The sequence below is a fragment of the Taudactylus pleione genome, unplaced genomic scaffold (genome assembly GCF_031769625.1).
Source record: "Taudactylus pleione unplaced genomic scaffold, aTauple2 ptg000257l, whole genome shotgun sequence".
In the NCBI taxonomy this organism is placed as follows: domain Eukaryota; kingdom Metazoa; phylum Chordata; class Amphibia; order Anura; family Myobatrachidae; genus Taudactylus; species Taudactylus pleione.
The window spans coordinates 165,739-185,000 of NW_028284659.1; the positions used below are offsets into that span (position 1 = coordinate 165,739).

The 19,262-nt window shown below is 46.5% G+C and overlaps 1 protein-coding gene across 1 annotated transcript in view; it reads right to left on the bottom strand.

The window, feature by feature from the left end:
* Positions 1 to 693: 693 nt before the first annotated feature.
* LOC148514830 (venom peptide SjAPI-2-like) overlaps positions 694 to 19,262 on the bottom strand; it is a 27,935-nt gene continuing 9,366 nt past the window's right edge. The window contains exon 4 of the mRNA XM_088480878.1: positions 694 to 1,026. Coding sequence (XP_088337004.1) covers positions 818 to 1,026 — 209 coding nt within the window. The 3' untranslated portion in view covers positions 694 to 817. The remainder of the gene's footprint in view (positions 1,027 to 19,262) is intronic.

Below are 19,262 nucleotides of genomic sequence, written 5' to 3' on the forward strand. Positions count from 1 at the left end.
TCAAGACCATCGGGCTTGCGACGAGACCCTTGTGGTAGGGTCTCGTTGCCGCAAGCCCTAGAGTGCTTTCGGCTCTATCAGAGCCAAAAGCACTCCCACTGACATCACTTGTGATGTCAGTGGGGCGGGCCCCAGACGGTAGGCGTTCCCATGGGAACGCCTCCATCTGGGCAGCCAAGCCCCCGGCACGCCCACCAAAGGGACATACTGTCACTCACCATCGACAGCACGCCTCCTTTGTAGCGAGACCCGGAGAGACGGCTTGCCCATCGCTATCTGGGTCTCGCGCATGCGCACGATGGAGCCGCCTCCATCGTGCGCATGCGCACTGGTCCAACATCGACCCGCTTGCGAGCGCTCGGCGCTCGCGAGCGGGTCTGAATCAGGCCCAGAGATTCTAGTTTCTACATTGGTCAGTAAAATCGGCGTTAGTGCATAGGTTATTGTTGCTTACTTAGACCTATTCGCTCAGACACAACGAAATATGTGACTTGTTTTAATAAGAGACAAATTTGACTGAACCATGAAGTGTATAAATGTCACCTCATTAGGTGCTTTGTACATATAAATCATCAGCTCGTTACTTTAGTTCACTCATCTTTATAGTCATTTTTTTAACTACTGATAGGACAAGGTTTTTAAAACCATATACTGAGACCACAAAGCTTATAACACATGCAGTTTAATTGTGAATGTACTTCATTTTTATTTGCAGAAAGCCTGGTTTCACTTCAGGCAACAATCTTCATGGTCTTACAGATAACTGTGTATTGCGCACAACTTTACAGGAAAGTTACCAAGGAATCATCATGACATGTTAATATTCACGGAAGCGTTTTGGACAATGGGTTGGGTGCACACAAGGACCGGATTTGCCATATTTAAAGATGTACGGTTCCCTACAGAAGCATCCAATCTTACATTGCAGTGTGCAGTATGAAGGCTCAGCATCATGGTTTTCACAGTTCTTTGGACAGTTAGTGCCACATGACTGCCAGACTTGATGTGTGTGCTCACAGCGGTCTTCTGTGGAGAGACAGTAAGAGAGTGCGCAAAGGTAATGACATATAATAATAATAATGGTCATTCACAAAGCTGTATAACATGTGAGCCCACAGCACAAATGTGAGTTTGTGGAGCCAGGTGCCTATTTATGTTTGTCTGACACCATTTATATGGGAAGAAGAAGATTACGCAGGTCTCATGGTAGTAACTGTAGGGAGACAGAAGTGATGAGCGGATTATGATGTTTCTTTGTAAACAAGGGCTAGGAACAGAAGAGGGCACCTATTGTGCTCACATGAAAATAATAGCAGACATACAGTACTTATATCAGAGTCATTCTGCAGAAACAGATACCAACAAAAATGAAGCCCCCCACAATGTATGAATGGGTGAGATATCGGAGACATCTGCCGCGGTCCTTTCATTTTTGCTTGTAGGGGCCGCCCCTATTTCTCATGTGAAATCTATCAGGTTCTGGAATGTAATCTGTAGCTGATGCCACCATAATCCCATAGTAACTAATGTGTCACTGTATCATCATTTATATCCAGAGAGGAATCCAAAGGGTCCTTCCCCATCAACAAGTACCGCTGTGTGACTCCCCTTACTCATTATATGTAGCAGTGCTCCTAACAGTGCATCAGTACAACCAGAAATGGGACAATTAGAATAAAGACAGTTCTGTCCCATCTCATATCACAGCTTCATTTATGCAGAAAGTTCAAGTCGTGATTACTTATAAAGGTTGTGATTACTTAGAAAGGTCCTGATTAAATATAAAGGTCCTGATTACTTATAAAGGTCCTGATTACTTATATAGGTTGTGATTACTTATAAAGGTCGTGATTACTTATATAGGTCATGATTACTTATAAAGGTCCTGATTACTTATATAGGTCGTGATTACTTATAAAGGTCCTGATTACTTATAAAGGTTGTGATTACTTGTAAAGGTCCTGATTACTTATAAAGGTCCTGATTACTTATATAGGTTGTGATTACTTATAAAGGTCGTGATTACTTATATAGGTCATGATTACTTATAAAGGTCCTGATTACTTATATAGGTCATGATTACTTATAAAGGTCCTGATTAGTTATAAAGGTCGTGATTACTTATATAGGTCGTGATTACTTATAAAGGTCCTGATTAGTTATAAAGGTCCTGATTACTTATATAGGTCATGATTACTTATAAAGGTCCTGATTAGTTATAAAGGTCCTGATTACTTATATAGGTCATGATTACTTATAAAGGTCCTGATTAGTTATAAAGGTCCTGATTACTTATATAGGTTGTGATTACTTATAAAGGTCCTGATTACTTATAAAGGTTGTGATTACTTATAAAGGTCCTGATTACTTATATAGGTTCTGATTACTTATATAGGTCCTGATTACTTATAAAGGTCCTGATTACTTATATAGGTTCTGATTACTTATATAGGTCCTGATTACTTATAAAGGTTCTGATTACTTATAAAGGTCCTGATTACTTATATAGGTTCTGATTACTTATATAGGTCCTGATTACTTATATAGGTTCTGATTACTTATACCCCTTTTACACCGGAGCTAAAACCCGGGTTTTTGAAGGGTTAACCCGGGCAGCTCCCTGGTGTAAAAGGGCAGAGGGTTGGATCGCCAGGTCGAGTGACCCGGCAATCCAACCCAGGTAACTAGCAGGGTTTAACACGGGGGTAGCCCGTGAAACCCTGCTATGGGAACAGTGCACTCCGGGTCACGAAGACCTGGAGTGCGCTGCTAGCCGGCCGATTGGTCCGGCGTCTGTGGCGCTTGGAGATGACGTCATCTCCAAGCATCCACTTTCACACCGCAAAAGCCGGGTCTATGCAGACCCGACTGCGGTGTGAGCGGCGCTGACTCGGAAATATCCTGAGTCAGCGCCGGCAAAATTCCGGGTCTGATCCGGATAGGAACTTTGTTCCAACTCCGGGTCAGACCCGGAATTTAGGTGGAAAAGGGGTATAATAAAGGTCCTGATTACTTATATAGGTTCTGATTACTTATAAATGTCCTGATTACTTATATATGTTGTGATTACTTATAAAGGTTCTGATTACTTATATAGGTTCTGATTACTTATAAAGGTCCTGATTACTTATATAGGTCCTGATTACTTATATACGTTCTGATTACTTATATAGGTCCTGATTACTTATATAGGTTCTGATTACTTATATAGGTCCTATTACTTATATAGGTCCTGATTACTTATAAATGTCCTGATTACTTATATAGGTTGTAATTACTTATAAAGGTTTTGATTACTTATATAGGTTCTGATTACTTATATAGGTCCTGATTACTTATAAAGGTCCTGATTACTTATATACGTTCTGATTACTTATATAGGTCCTATTACTTATATAGGTCCTGATTATTTATATAGGTTGTGATTACTTATAAAGGTCCTGATTACTTATATAGGTCCTGATTACTTATATAGGTTCTGATTACTTATATAGGTCCTGATTACTTATATAGGTTGTGATTACTTATAAAGGTTCTGATTACTTATATACGTTCTGATTACTTATATATATAGGTCCTGATTACTTATAAAGGTCCTGATTACTTATATAGGTTCTGATTACTTATATAGGTCCTGATTACTTATATACGTTCTGATTACTTATATAGGTTCTGATTACTTATAAAGGTCCTGATTACTTATATAGGTTCTGATTACTTATATAGGTCCTGATTACTTATATAGATCCTTATTACTTATATAGGTCCTGATTACTTATATAGGTCCTGATTACTTATAAAGGTTATGATTACTTATATAGGTTCTGATCACTTATATAGGTCCTGATTACTTATATAGGTTGTGATTACTTATAAAGGTTCTGATTACTTATATAGGTCCTGATTACTTATATAGATCCTTATTACTTATATAGGTCCTGATTACTTATATAGGTCCTGATTACTTATAAAGGTTCTGATCACTTATATAGGTCCTGATTAATTAAAGGAGGATTTCAAAAGTGAAAGTTGACAAAACTGAATGAAATTTCTCTCTGTATTACAGGGGGTCACAAACTTTCCTGAATCCCGGCGCCCTAGAGTATCAGCATTTTCCCCTAGGCCAGAAGGTTCTCATTGTGAGACTCAGCAATGATTATTATATGAGGTAAATTGCGCTCATACGTCTCCCAGGGTTCCCGACGTAAGCTCCGCCCCTCATGGAAATTACTGGTGACTGCCGGACATTTACAGGAGGGGGCGGGGCCTAATGTCGCAATTCTCAGCATTATGTGAATAGATAGGGCTGCACTTCCCTGTCTCCGTGTACTGTATGAGTGGCAGCCACCAGCAATAGTTCTGCCCATCACATTGACCAAAACCCATTTTAATTCGTAGTGGACCATCAGCCTGTGGCACCCCTGCAAGTGCCCTGCGGCTGCCCAGTTACCCATGGTACCCAGTGTTGGAAACACTTTAGCCAATACCAATGTGTTGAGTGTAGTGCCCGCCTTCCTATGCTCCCAACATTCCCTCCAGGAGACTCACACATGTCAGTTACCAGCAGAGGGCGCACTAGTCTAGAATAACGACACCCTTATCTAAGGCATTATTCCGGGTGTACTGTCATTATTGCTGGGTGCCCTATCTCCTCTTCACTCAATAGGGCACTAACTACGCTGGATCCCTAACAAGAAATACATCCTTCTGCCACTTATTTCCACAAAGTGCAGCTCCCCGGCTCTTTCATCCGCAGATCACTGTGAGGGCTCTGCCCAAGCCGACGGTGGGAAAGCAGAAGCCAGGGAACTTCTCCAGCACCAGAGCCGGGCTCCCCGGTGCCCTACGTTGTCCCCAGAACACATGACATCACATGAGGGGGAGGGGCCTCAGCAACGCTGCATCATACTTGCTGACCACCCTCCTATCCAGTCATTTGGGTCCGCCACCATACTACTATAAAATGAAATAATAAAGTAATTAGAATAATTTTCAATTTGGCCTTTCAAAATAAATGTGACCTATAAACTCCCCTTCGCCTGATGAGTGCTCCCTCCTAACAGCGCAGGGTAAACCATCAACCGTAATCATAATGAAATAATGACACAGAGGGAAATATTCAATTGAGCGCAAGGTTTTAAGAGCAAAAAACCTTGCGCTCCTCGCTCACAATTTTGGATTACCGCGAGTTTGTGCGCTTCCGATACCTGTGGTATCCAATTATAAAAAACTGATCGTGGGGTTTCAGAGCTGAAAACCCTGCGCAGAGTGAAAGAAAAAAAAAATTCTACACTGACCTGCCCGGGGGTCTCCGGTGGTCTCCGCGGCTCCCGGTGGCCTACCCTCTATCTTCTCACTGGAGAGGGGGCTGCTGGGAGTCCCGGGAGCTGCTGGGAGGCTCCAGGGTCTGGTAGGAGGAGCAAGGGCTGCTGAGAGATGTAGTTCTCCCAGCGCCCATTACGAGGGGCACACAGACAATGGGAGGGACACATACACCGGGGGTCACACACACTCATACACACTTACAAACACTAACAAACACCACGCACACTGACAAACTCACCCTGTTGCAGAAGACCTGGGTTCCGATGCAGAAGACAGCACTGCAGTAATTAAGGACTAATTAAGTTAATTGAATTTCCAATTGCTTAATTAGTCCTCAAGGGAGGTGCCGCCAGGGTCCCAGGGCAAGTCCCACTGATTTTTCCTAAAATTAACGATTTTAGAAAAAAATCACACTTGCACTGGAGGTGTGAGAATAAAAACCTCCCTGCGCTCAAAATAGAAAAAAAACGCTCCTAATTGTATATCAAAAATCCCGCACATACAGGAAACACCTCTCACCTAATCTCACCTACAGGAAACACCTCTCACCTAATCGCACATACAGGAAACACCTCTCACCTAATCTCACCTACAGGAAACACCTCTCACCTAATCTCACCTACAGGAAACACCTCTCACCTAATCGCACCTACAGGAAACACCTCTCACCTAATCTCACCTACAGGAAACACCTCTCACCTAATCGCACATACAGGAAACACCTCTCACCTAATCGCACCTACAGGAAACACCTCTCACCTAATCGCACCTACAGGAAACACCTCTCACCTAATCGCACCTACAGGAAACACCTCTCATCTAATCGCACCTACAGGAAACACCTCTCACCTAATCTCACCTACAGGAAATACCTCTCACCTAATCTCACCTACAGGAAATACCTCTCACCTAATCTCACCTACAGTAAACACCTCTCATCTAATCGCACCTACAGGAAACACCTCTCACCTAATCGCACCTACAGGAAACACCTCTCACCTAATCGCACCTACAGGAAACAACTCTCACCTAATCTCACCTACAGGAAACACCTCTCACCTAATCGCACCTACAGGAAACACCTCTCACCTAATCGCACCTACAGGAAACACCTCTCACCTAATCTCACCTACAGGAAACACCTCTCACCTAATCTCACCTACAGGAAATACCTCTCACCTAATCGCACCTACAGGAAACACCTCTCACCTAATCTCACCTACAGGACATACCTCTCACCTAATCTCACCTACAGGAAACAACTCTCACCTAATCGCACCTACAGGAAACACCTCTCACCTAATCGCACCTACAGGAAACACCTCTCACCTAATCGCACCTACAGGAAACACCTCTTACCTAATCGCACCTACAGGAAACACCTCTCACCTAATCGCACCTACAGGAAACACCTCTCACCTAATCGCACCTACAGGAAATACCTCTCACCTAATCGCACCTACAGGAAACACCTCTCACCTAATCGCACCTACAGGAAATACCTCTCACCTAATCTCACCTACAGGAAACACCTCTCACCTAATCGCACCTACAGGAAATACCTCTCACCTAATTTCACCTACAGGAAACACCTCTCACCTAATCTCACCTACAGGAAACACCTCTCACCTAATCTCACCTACAGGAAACACCTCTCACCTAATCGCACCTACAGGAAAAACCTCTCACCTAATCGCACCTACAGGAAACACCTCTCACCTAATCGCACCTACAGGAAACACCTCTCACCTAATCGCACCTACAGGAAACACCTCTCACCTAATCTCACCTACAGGAAACACCTCTCACCTAATCGCACCTACAGGAAACACCTCTCACCTAATCTCACCTACAGGAAACACCTCTCAGATGCGGAATTTGTGCTTTTCTCGTCTCGCCCCCAATTGAATATACCTCAGAGACTTGTATAAGGGGAAACGAAGGTCAGCTTTATTTATTCTAAGCTAATTAAACTATTCAATTAGAATCGAAAACCCGAGATCTGTGAAAAAGTATCGCCAATTGCGACTTTTTGTCAGTCAGAAACTTTCTCCGTATTCAATTCCATCCTCTTTTCCCGTATGCAGAAAGTCAATACAACGTAATAGGCGAAAAAAATTTACCTCTGAATAGGTGGAGAAAAGAAGTGTAAAATCGCTATTTTGGGGTGCAAAGGTGGGGAAACCACTCAGCCCCTTTGGGACAGCCCCTCAAAATATAACTGTGTCAAAAAAAAACTAAAAGAAAGTAAGGAACACCCCAAAAAAGCACTTTGAAAAAGGGGCAAAAAAGTGCAAAGTGGGGGTACAAACTTAAAAACTAGCTAAATAGACTTTTGGGGGTCTATAAATATGGGTGAGGTGTTTTTTGATTGCAGGTGGTTGCTTCAGGTGCGTTAGCGAAATTCAACCATGCTAGCCCCCATTTTCATGTACCCCAAATATGACAGGACTACTTATTTTCACCAAAAAATACTACTTAATGCAATAGCATCAGTGGCGTACATACCTGTCTGTGCACCTGGTGCGGCAGACTTGTCAACATGTCGATAAATTAGGGAATGTGGCCTCACGGGTGGGGGCTTGGCTACGTGGGTGGAGGCATGCCCTGAACACCCGGTTTTTTTTGGACACTGAGGGTGCGGGAGGTGCAGGCTGGCCTCGGGGACCAGCCTGTGTGAAGTGCCGGCTCCCTCACTGTGCTGGGAGCCGAGTGTTGTACTTAATGCAGCACCTGGCTCCTGTCACCGAGTTGGAGCCGGCACTTTGGTGTCACCCCTCTGCTAGTGACACCTGGGTTCGGCCCGCACCCCCCTTGTGATGCCAGTGAAGAGAATAACCCTAACCCAGTGGTTCACAAACTGGGTACCATGGCACGCTGAGGTGCGCTATCGTTGTCATTATGATAAACAAACCCAGTGCTGGTGGCTGCCAGTCATAAAATATGTGGACAAAGAGATGCACAACCCTGTACCTAAGGCTGACAAGGAGAGCCATAACTAGACTTTTTGGTGCCCTGTGCCAGAAAGAGCATTGGCGCCCCCCTCATTTTTCAAATGGACATATTGCACCCATAAAAGGGCCATGGCTTCCTGGGGAAGGCCCAGGGAAGAGATAGGGGAGGCCAGGAGATGCTGGGGATAAATAGGGACATAATATAGTGCACCTGAGAGAGGGCCATGGCCTCATGGGGAAGGGCCAGGGAAGAGATAGGGGAGGCCAGGAAATGCTGGGGATCAATAGGGACATAATATAGTGCACCTGAGAGAGGGCCATGGCCTCATGGGGAAGGGCCAGGGAAGAGATAGGAGAGGCCAGGAGATGCAGGGGATAAATAGGGACATAATATAGTGCACCTGAGAGAGGGCCATGGCCTCATGGGGAAGGGCCAGGGAAGAGATAGGAGAGGCCAGGAGATGCTGGGGATAAATAGGGACATAATATAGCGCACCTGAGAGATGGCCATGGCGTCATGGGGAAGGGCCAGGGAAGAGATAGAGGAGGCCAGGAGATGCTGGGGATAAATAGGGACATAATATAGTGCACCTGAGAGAGGGTCATGGCCTCATGGGGAAGGACCAGGGAAGACATAGGGGAGGCCAGGAGATGCTGGGGATAAATAGGGACATAATATAGTGCACCTGAAAGATGGCCATGGCGTCATGGGGAAGGGCCAGGGAAGAGATAGAGGAGGCCAGGAGATGCTGGGGATAAATAGGGACATAATATAGTGCACCTGAGAGAGGGTCATGGCCTCATGGGGAAGGGCCAGGGAATAGATAGGAGAGGCCAGGAGATGCTGGGGATAAATAGGGACATAATATAGTGCACCTGAGAGAGGGCCATGGCCTCATGGGGAAGGGCCAGGGAAGAGATAGGGGAGGCCAGGAGATGCTGGGGATAAATAGGGACATAATATAGTGCACCTGAGAGAGGGCCATGGCCTCATGGGGTAGAGCCAGGGAAGAGATAGGGGAGGCCAGGAGATGCTGGGGATAAATAGGGACATAATATTGTGCACCTGAGAGAGGGCCAAGGCCTCATGGGGAAGGGCCAGGGAAGAGATAGGGGAGGCCAGAAGATGCTGGGGATAAATAGGGACATAATATAGTGCACCTAAGAGATGTCCATGGCCTCAAGGGGAAGGGCCAGGGAAGAGATAGGAGAGGCCAGGAGATGCTGGGGATAAATAGGGATATAATATAGTGCACCTGAGAGAGGGCCATGGCCTCATGGGGAAGGGCCAGGGAAGAGATAGGGGAGGCCAGGAGATGCTGGGGATAAATAGGGACATAACATTGTGCACCTGAGAGAGGGCCATGGCCTCATAGGGAAGGGCCAGGGAAGAGATAGGGGAGGCCAGGAGATGCTGGGGATAAATAGGGACATAATATAGTGCACCTGAGAGAGGGCCATGGCCTCATGGGGAAGGGCCAGGGAAGAGATAGGGGAGGCCAGGAGATGCTGGGGATAAATAGGGACATAATATAGTGCACCTGAGAGAGGGCCATGGCCTCATGGGGAAGGGCCAGGGAAGAGATAGGGGAGGCCATGAGATGCTGGGGATAAATAGGGACATAATATAGTGCACCTGAGAGAGTGCCATGGCCTCATGGGTAATGGCCAGGGCAGAGATAGGGGAGGCCAGGAGATGCTGGGGATAAATAGGGACATAATATAGTGCACCTGAGAGAGGGCCATGGCCTCATGGGGAAGGGCCAGGGAAGAGATAGGAGAGGCCAGGATATGCTGGGGATATATATAGTGACATAATATAGTGCACCTGATAGAGGGCCATGGCCTCATGGGGAAGGGCTAGGGAAGAGATAGGGGAGGCCAGGAGATGCTGGGGATAAATAGGGACATAATATAGTGCACCTGAGAGAGGGCCATGGCCTCATGGGGAAGGGCCAGGGAAGAGATAGGGGAGGCCAGGAGATGCTGGGGATAAATAGGGACATAATATAGTGCACCTGAGAGAGGGCCATGGCCTCATGGGGAAGGGCCAGGGAAGAGATAGGGGAGGCCAGGAGATGCTGGGGATAAATAGGGACATAACATTGTGCACCTGAGAGAGGGCCATGGCCTCATAGGGAAGGGCCATGGAAGAGATAGGGGAGGCCAGGAGATGCTGGGGATAAATAGGGACATAATATAGTGCACCTGAGAGAGGGCCATGGCCTCATGGGGAAGGGCCAGGGAAGAGATAGGGGAGGCCTGGAGATGCTGGGGATAAATAGTGACATAATATAGTGCACCTGAGAGAAGGCCATGACCTCATGGGGAAGGGCCAGGGAAGAGATAGGGGAGGCCATGAGATACTGGGGATAAATAGGGACATAATATAGTGCACCTGAGAGAGTGCCATGGCCTCATGGGGAAGGGCCAGGGAAGAGATAGGGGAGGCCAGGAGATGCTGGGGATAAATAGGGACATAATATAGTGCACCTGAGAGAGGGCCATGGCCTCATGGGGAAGGGCCAGGGAAGAGATAGGAGAGGCCAGGATATGCTGGGGATATATAGGGACATAATATAGTGCACCTGAGAGAGGGCCATGGCCTCATGGGGAAGGGCTAGGGAAGAGATAGGGGAGGCCAGGAGATGCTGGGGATAAATAGGGACATAATATAGTGCACCTGAGAGAGGGCCATGGCCTCAAGGGGAAGGGCCAGGGAAGAGATGGGGGAGGCCAGGAGATGCTGGGGATAAATAGGGACATAATATAGTGCACCTGAGAGAGGGCCATGGCCTCATGGGGAAGGGCCAGGGAAGAGATAGGGGAGGCCAGGAGATGCTGGGGATAAATAGGGACATAACATTGTGCACCTGAGAGAGGGCCATGGCCTCATGGGGAAGGGCTAGGGAAGAGATAGGGGAGGCCAGGAGATGCTGGGGATAAATAGGTACATAATATAGTGCACCTGAGAGAGGGCCATGGCCTCATGGGGAAGGGCCAGGGAAGAGATGGGGGAGGCCAGGAGATGCTTGGGATAAATAGGGACATAATATAGTGCACCTGAGAGAGGGCCATGGCCTCATGGGGAAGGGCCAGGGAAGAGATAGGGGAGGCCAGGAGATGCTGGGGATAAATAGGGACATAACATTGTGCACCTGAGAGAGGGCCATGGCCTCATGGGGAAGGGCCAGGGAAGAGATGGGGGAGGCCAGGAGATGCTGGGGATGAAATAAGAGGAAGCTACAAACAAGAATGATAATAAACAGAAATTTGACAGGCCCAAACAGCGCCCCCTGACCTGTGGTGCCCTGTGCGATGGCACCTGCCGCACTACCCTAGCTACGGCCCTGCTGACAAGTAACCACAATTTACTTCATTTAATAACACTTTACAACAAATTAATACTTTTAATTTGTTTACTTTCCAAAAATAGTCATACATTACTAATTTGATTTTAAGAAAAACAAAAATGATTTCAGAATGTTTTTACTAGCTCTATTTTTTGAGCTACACTACTTGCACTATACTGTATGTACATTAGTAATATAGTCATAGTGAAAAGCTATTTTAAAATAATCTGATATTTTCTTGATAGAAAATAATTAACAGTTGTTTTAATTCAATCAATCACAAAATGAAACACACATACAGCATAGGAAACAAACATACAGCATAGAAAACACACATACAGCATAGGAAACATACATACAGCATAGGAAACACACAGCATAGGAAACACACATACAGCATAGGAAACACACATACAGCATAGGAAACAAACATACAGCATAGGAAACAATCATACAGCATAGGAAACAAACATACAGCATAGGAAACATACAGCACAGGAAACATACATACAGCATAGGAAACAATCATACAGCATAGGAAACATACATACAGCATAGGAAACAAACATACAGCATAGGAAACATACAGCATAGGAAACAAACATACAGCATAGGAAACATACAGCATAGGAAACAATCATACAGATTAGGAAACAAACATACAGCATAGGAAACAAACATACAGCATAGTAAACACACATACAACATAGGAAACAAACATACAGCATAGTAAACACACATACAGCATAGGAAACAAACATACAGCATAGTAAACACACATACAGCATACGAAACAAACATACAGCATAGGAAACAAACATACAGCATAGGAAACAAACATACAGCATAGGAAACATACATACAGCATACAAAACAAACATGCAGGATAGGAAACAAACATACAGCATAGGAAACACACATACAGCATAGGAAACATACAGCATAGAAAACATACATACAGCATAGGAAACAATCATACAGCATTGGAAACAAACATGCATCATAGGAAACATACATACAGCATACGAAACAAACATGCAGCATAGGAAACAAACATACAGCATAGGAAACAATCAAACAGCATATGCAACAAACATACAGCATATGAAACATACATACAGCATAGGAAACAAACATACAGCATAGGAAACAATCATACAGCATAGGAAACAAACATACAGCATAGTAAACACACATACAGCATAGGAAACAAACATACAGCATAGTAAACACACATACAGCATACGAAACAAACATACAGCAAAGGAAACAAACATACAGCATAGGAAACATACATACAGCATATGAAACAAACATGCAGGATAGGAAACAAACATACAGCATAGCAAACACACATACAGCATACGAAACAAACATGCAGCATAGGAAACAAACATACAGCTTAGGAAACAAACATACAGCATAGGAAACAAACATACAGCATAGGAAACATACATGCAGCATAGGAAACAAACATGCAGCATAGGAAACAAACATACAGCATAGGAAACAATCATACAGCATATGCAACAAACATACAGCATAGGAAACATACATACAGCATAGGAAACAAACATACAGCATAGGAAACAAACATACAGTATATGAAACAAACATACAGCATAGGAAACAAACATACAGCATAGGAAACAAACATACAGCATACGATACAAACATACGTACAGCATAGGAAACAATCATACAGCTTAGGAAACATACATACAGCATAGGAAACAAACATACAGCATAGGAAACATACAGCATAGGAAACAAACATACAGCATAGGAAACATACAGCATAGGAAACAATCATACAGCTTAGGAAACAAACATACAGCATAGGAAACAAACATACAGCATAGTAAACACACATACAACATAGGAAACAAACATACAGCATAGTAAACACACATACAGCATAGGAAACAAACATACAGCATAGTAAACACACATACAGCATACGAAACAAACATACAGCATAGGAAACAAACATACAGCATAGGAAACAAACATACAGCATAGGAAACAAACATACAGCATAGGAAACATACATACAGCATACAAAACAAACATGCAGGATAGGAAACAAACATACAGCATAGCAAACACACATACAGCATACGAAACAAACATGCAGCATAGGAAACAAACATACAGCATAGGAAACATACATGCAGCATAGGAAACAAACATGCAGCATAGGAAACAAACATACAGCATATGCAACAAACATACAGCATATGAAACATACATACAGCATAGGAAACAAACATACAGCATAGGAAACAAACATACAGTATATGAAACAAACATACAGCATAGGAAACAAACATACAGCATAGGAAACAAACATACAGCATAGTAAACACACATACAACATAGGAAACAAACATACAGCATAGTAAACACACATACAGCATAGGAAACAAACATACAGCATAGTAAACACACATACAGCATACGAAACAAACATACAGCATAGGAAACAAACATACAGCATAGGAAACAAACATACAGCATAGGAAACAAACATACAGCATAGGAAACATACATACAGCATACAAAACAAACATGCAGGATAGGAAACAAACATACAGCATAGCAAACACACATACAGCATACGAAACAAACATGCAGCATAGGAAACAAACATACAGCATAGGAAACATACATGCAGCATAGGAAACAAACATGCAGCATAGGAAACAAACATACAGCATAGGAAACAATCATACAGCATATGCAACAAACATACAGCATATGAAACATACATACAGCATAGGAAACAAACATACAGCATAGGAAACAAACATACAGTATATGAAACAAACATACAGCATAGGAAACAAACATACAGCATAGGAAACAAACATACAGCATACGATACAAACATACATACAGCATAGGAAACAAACATACAGCATAGGAAACATACATACAGCATAGGAAACAAACATACAGCATAGGAAACATACATACAGCATAGGAAACATACATACAGCATAGGAAACAAACATACAGCATAGGAAACAAACATACAGCATACGATACAAACATACATACAGCATAGGAAATAAACATACAGCATAGGAAACAAACATACAGCATAGGAAACAAACATATAGCATAGGTAACAAACATACAGCATAGGAAAGTACTATGTAATATAGTGGCCTATAGATGGGGGTGCTTTCTCTTTGCTTGTCACTGTCACCTCCCCTGATATCTTTGTGCCATTGCTGACATGTCTTGGTGGAATCGCTCCCTATGCTGTCACTGAGTGCACCACAGTTATCTTGTGCGGGTAATTCAGTGAATCGCATATATTTGAATAGGGGAGGGGACAAATAACTGATTCATGTAATTGGGTCATTAGGCCCCGCCCCCTCTGCGCGGAAAGCAGATTGCTGGTAAGATTCTCTCCATTCTGCCCACGTCACTAGGAATACCTCTACATCGTCATACATGGGCTATATCTCAGAGCTCAGAGCTAACTGAGAGTTTTACATGTCATAGTCATTCTTTGCTGCTGACATCAATTAGAAGTAACTATTATCACATCGGAAACATTATCATTGTTGTGCAGTGTAATTATTGCTGAGTTTCTCAATAAGAAACTATTGGCCAAGGCATTCCATGAAACAAATGCTCATTTTCAAAGGCGCCGTGATTCAAGAAAGTTGCGAACCAATGCGCCAGCCCTGATGCCAGGGTAAACAGTTTCACTTTGTCATCACACATATCATGTGTCATCATTCTGTCCATATCAATATTTTCCAGATAGCGACATGTTAAATGCTGATACTTGTTTATCATACTAACATCATAACGGCTGACATTATGAATGTGGACATAATGATTCTCCGCTTAGCTAATACATACCGTCTACTCAATAAATACATAGATAAACATGACACAGGAACTATTTCAGAGAACTTGGAAAGATGAAAATTACAGCTGGCAACCAAACGCTTTCCAGCTTCTCCAGCCAGGGGCGTATCTATAATGGGTGCAGGGTGTGCGGGGCACACTGGCCCCTGGGTCCAGGGGGGCCCCGCACCGCACACCCTGCACCCATAGCATACTTACCTCTCCAGAGTCCCATATCGGTGCACTAAAAATGACAGGAAAATGGCTGCCATGGCCATTTTCCCATCATTTGCGCATACTCTATAGACTCTATAGAGGGTGCAATCTAGTGCCCAGAGACTATAACTCCAGCGCTGGCCACGCACAGTCCAGTGCGCGGCCAGCCAGTGGACAGAGAGGAGGGGGCCCGTGTCAGAGATTGCACACGGCCCCTCCTCTCTAGAAATGCCCCACTCTCCAGGGATACCTTCCTGGGGGTAAATTTACTAAAGGGCAATTTTAATAGATTTTTATTCATTTTAATTAACTTCAAATCGATCTAAATTGATCTAAGGCGATACTGTGTTTCTGGCATATATCACCAGGAGAGTAGCGAGGGTGGTCCCGGTGGAGCATGAGCTCAGCGCACCAAAATGGACAGAGAGCGCCATCCAGGATTCCGAAATTAATTCAGTGCTGCACAGTATGAAAGCCACCTGTTAGTTTTATCTCAGTTTGTTTGCTCTATATCCTAAATAAGTTACAGATCCAAGATCCTTTTCTACATTTCATGCCCCCTCAGGCTACCCAGATTGTCTACCCTCCGGCCCTCCCTCCTCTGTGATCATCTTCTGTCACCTCCACTCCGGCCCTCCCTCCTCAGTGATCATCATCTGTCACCTCCCCTCCGGCCCTCCCTCCTCTGTGATCATCTTCTGTCCCCTCCCCTCCGGCCCTACCTCCTCTGTGATCATCTTCTGTCACCTCCCCTCTGGCCTCCTCTGTGATCATCTTCTGTCACCTCCCCTCCGGCCCTCCCTCCTCTGTGATCATCTTCTGTCACCTCCCCTCTGGCCCTCCCTCCCTCTGTGATCATCTTCTGTCACCTCCCCTCTGGCCCTCCCTCCTCTGTGATCATCTTCTGTCACCTCCCCTCTGGCCATCCCTCACCCTCTGTGATCATCTTCTGTCACCTCCCCTCTGGCCCTCCCCCCTCTGTGATCATCTTCTGTCACCACCCCTCCGGCCCTCCTTCCTCTGTGACCATCTTCTGTCACCTCCCCTCTGGCCCCCCTCCTCTGTGATCATATTCTGTCACCTCCCCTCCGGCCCTCCCTCCTCTGTGATCATCTTCTGTCACCTCCCCTCTGGCCCTCCTTCCTCTGTGATCATTTTCTGTCACCTCCCCTCTGGCCCTCCCTCCTCTGTCATCATCTTCTGTCACCTCCCCTCCAGCCCTCCCTCCTCTGTGATCATCTTCTGTCACCTCCTCTCCGGCCCTCCCTCCTCTGTGATCATCTTCTGTCACCTCCCCTCCGGCCCTCCCTCCTCTGTGATCATCTTCTGTCACCTCCTCTCCGGCCCTCCCTCCTCTGTGATCATTTTCTGTCACCTCCCCTCTGGCCGTCCCTCCTCTGTCATAATTTTCTGTCACCTCACCTCCGGCCCTCCCTCCTCTGTCATCATCTTCTGTCACTTGCCCTCCTGCCCTCCCTCCTCTGTGACCATCTTCTGTCACCTCCTCTCTGGCCCTCCCTCTTCTGTGATCATCTTTTGTCACCTCCACTCCGGCCCTCCCTCCTCTGTGATCATCTTCTGACACCTCCCCTCCGGCCCTCCCTCCTCTGTGATCATCTTCTGTCACCTCCCCTCCGGCCCTCCCTCCTCTGTGATCATCTTCTGTCACATCCCCTCCGGCCCCCCCTCCTCTGTGATCATCTTCTGTCACCTCCCCTCCGGCCCTCCGTCCTCTGTGATCATCTTCTGTCACCACTCCTTCGGCCCTCCCTCCTCTGTGATCATCTTATGTCACCTCCCCTCCGGCCCTCCCTCCTCTGTGATCATCTTATGTCACCACCCCTCCTGCCCCCCTTCCTCTGTGATCATCTTCTGTCACCTGCCCTCCTGCCCTCCCTCCTCTGTGAACATCTTCTGTCACCTCCCCTCTGGCCCTCGCTCCTCTGTGATCATCTTCTGTCACCTCCACTCCAGCCCTCCCTCCTCTGTGATCATCTTCTGTCACCTCCTCTCCGGCCCTCCCTCCTCTGTGATCATCTTCTGTCACCTCCCCTTCGGCCCTCCCTCCTCTGTGATCATCTTCTGTCACCTCCTCTCCGGCCCTCCCTCCTCTGTGATCATTTTCTGTCACCTCCCCTCTGGCCCTCCCTCCTCTGTCATCATTTTCTGTCACCTCACCTCCGGCCCTCCCTCCTCTGTCATCATCTTCTGTCACCTCCCCTCCGGCCCTCCCTCCTCTGTGATCATCTTCTGTCACCTCCCCTCCGGCCCTCCCTCCTCTGTGATCATCTTCTGTCACCTCCCCTCTGGCCCTCCCTCCTCTGTGATCATCTTCTGTCACCTCCCCTCCGGCCCTCCCTCCTCTGTGATCATCTTCTCTCACCTCCCCTCCGGCCCCCCCTCCTCTGTGATCATCTTCTCTCACCTCCCCTCCGGCCCCCCCTCCTCTGTGATCAACTTCTGTCACCTCCCCTCCAGCCCTCCCTCCTCTGTGATCATCTTCTGTCACCTCCTCTCCGGCCCTCGCTGATCTGTGATCATCACCTGTCACCTCCCCTCCGGCCCTCCCTCCTCTGTGATCATCTTCTGTCACCTCCCCTCTGGCCCTCCCTCCTCTGTGATCATCTTCTGTCACCTGCCCTCCTGCCCTCCCTCCTCTGTGACCATCTTCAGTCACCTCCTCTCTGGCCCTCCCTCTTCTGTGATCATCTTCTGTCACCTCCACTCTGGCCCTCCCTCCTCTGTGATCATCTTCTGTCACCTCCCCTCCGGCCCTCCCTCCTCTGTGATCATCTTCTGTCACCTCCCCTCCGGCCCTCCCTCCTCTGTGATCATCTTCTGTCACCTCCCCTCCGGCCCCCCCTCCTCTGTGATCATCTTCTGTCACCTCCCCTCCGGCCCTCCGTCCTCTGTGATCATCTTCTGTCACCTCCCCTCCGTCACTCCCTCCTCTGTGATCATCATCTGTCACCTCCCCACCGGCCCTCCCTCCTCTGTGATCATCTTATGTCACCTCCCCTCCGGCCCCCCCTCCTCTGTGATCATCTTCTGTCACCACCCCTCCTGCCCCCCTTCCTCTGTGATCATCTTCTGTCACCTGCCCTCCTGCCCTCCCTCCTCTGTGACCATCTTCTGTCACCTCCCCTCCGGCCCTCGCTCCTCTGTCATCATCTTCTGTCACCTCCACTCCAGCCGTCCCTCCTCTGTGATCATCTTCTGTCACCTCCTCTCCGGTCCTCCCTCCTCTGTGATCATCTTCTGTCACCTCCCCTCCGGCCCCCCCTCTGTGATCATCTTCTGTCACCTCCCTTCCAGTCCTCCCTCCTCTGTGATCATCTTCTGTCACCTCCCCTCCGGCCCTCCCTCCTCTGTGACCATCTTCTTTCACCTCCCCTCCGGCCCCCCTTCCTCTGTGATCATCTTCTGTCACCTCCCCTCCGGCCCTCCCTCCTCTGTGATCATCTTCTGTCACCTCCCCTCCGGCCCCCCCCTCCTCTGTGATCATCTTCTGTCACCTCCCTTCCAGTCCTCCCTCCTCTGTAAT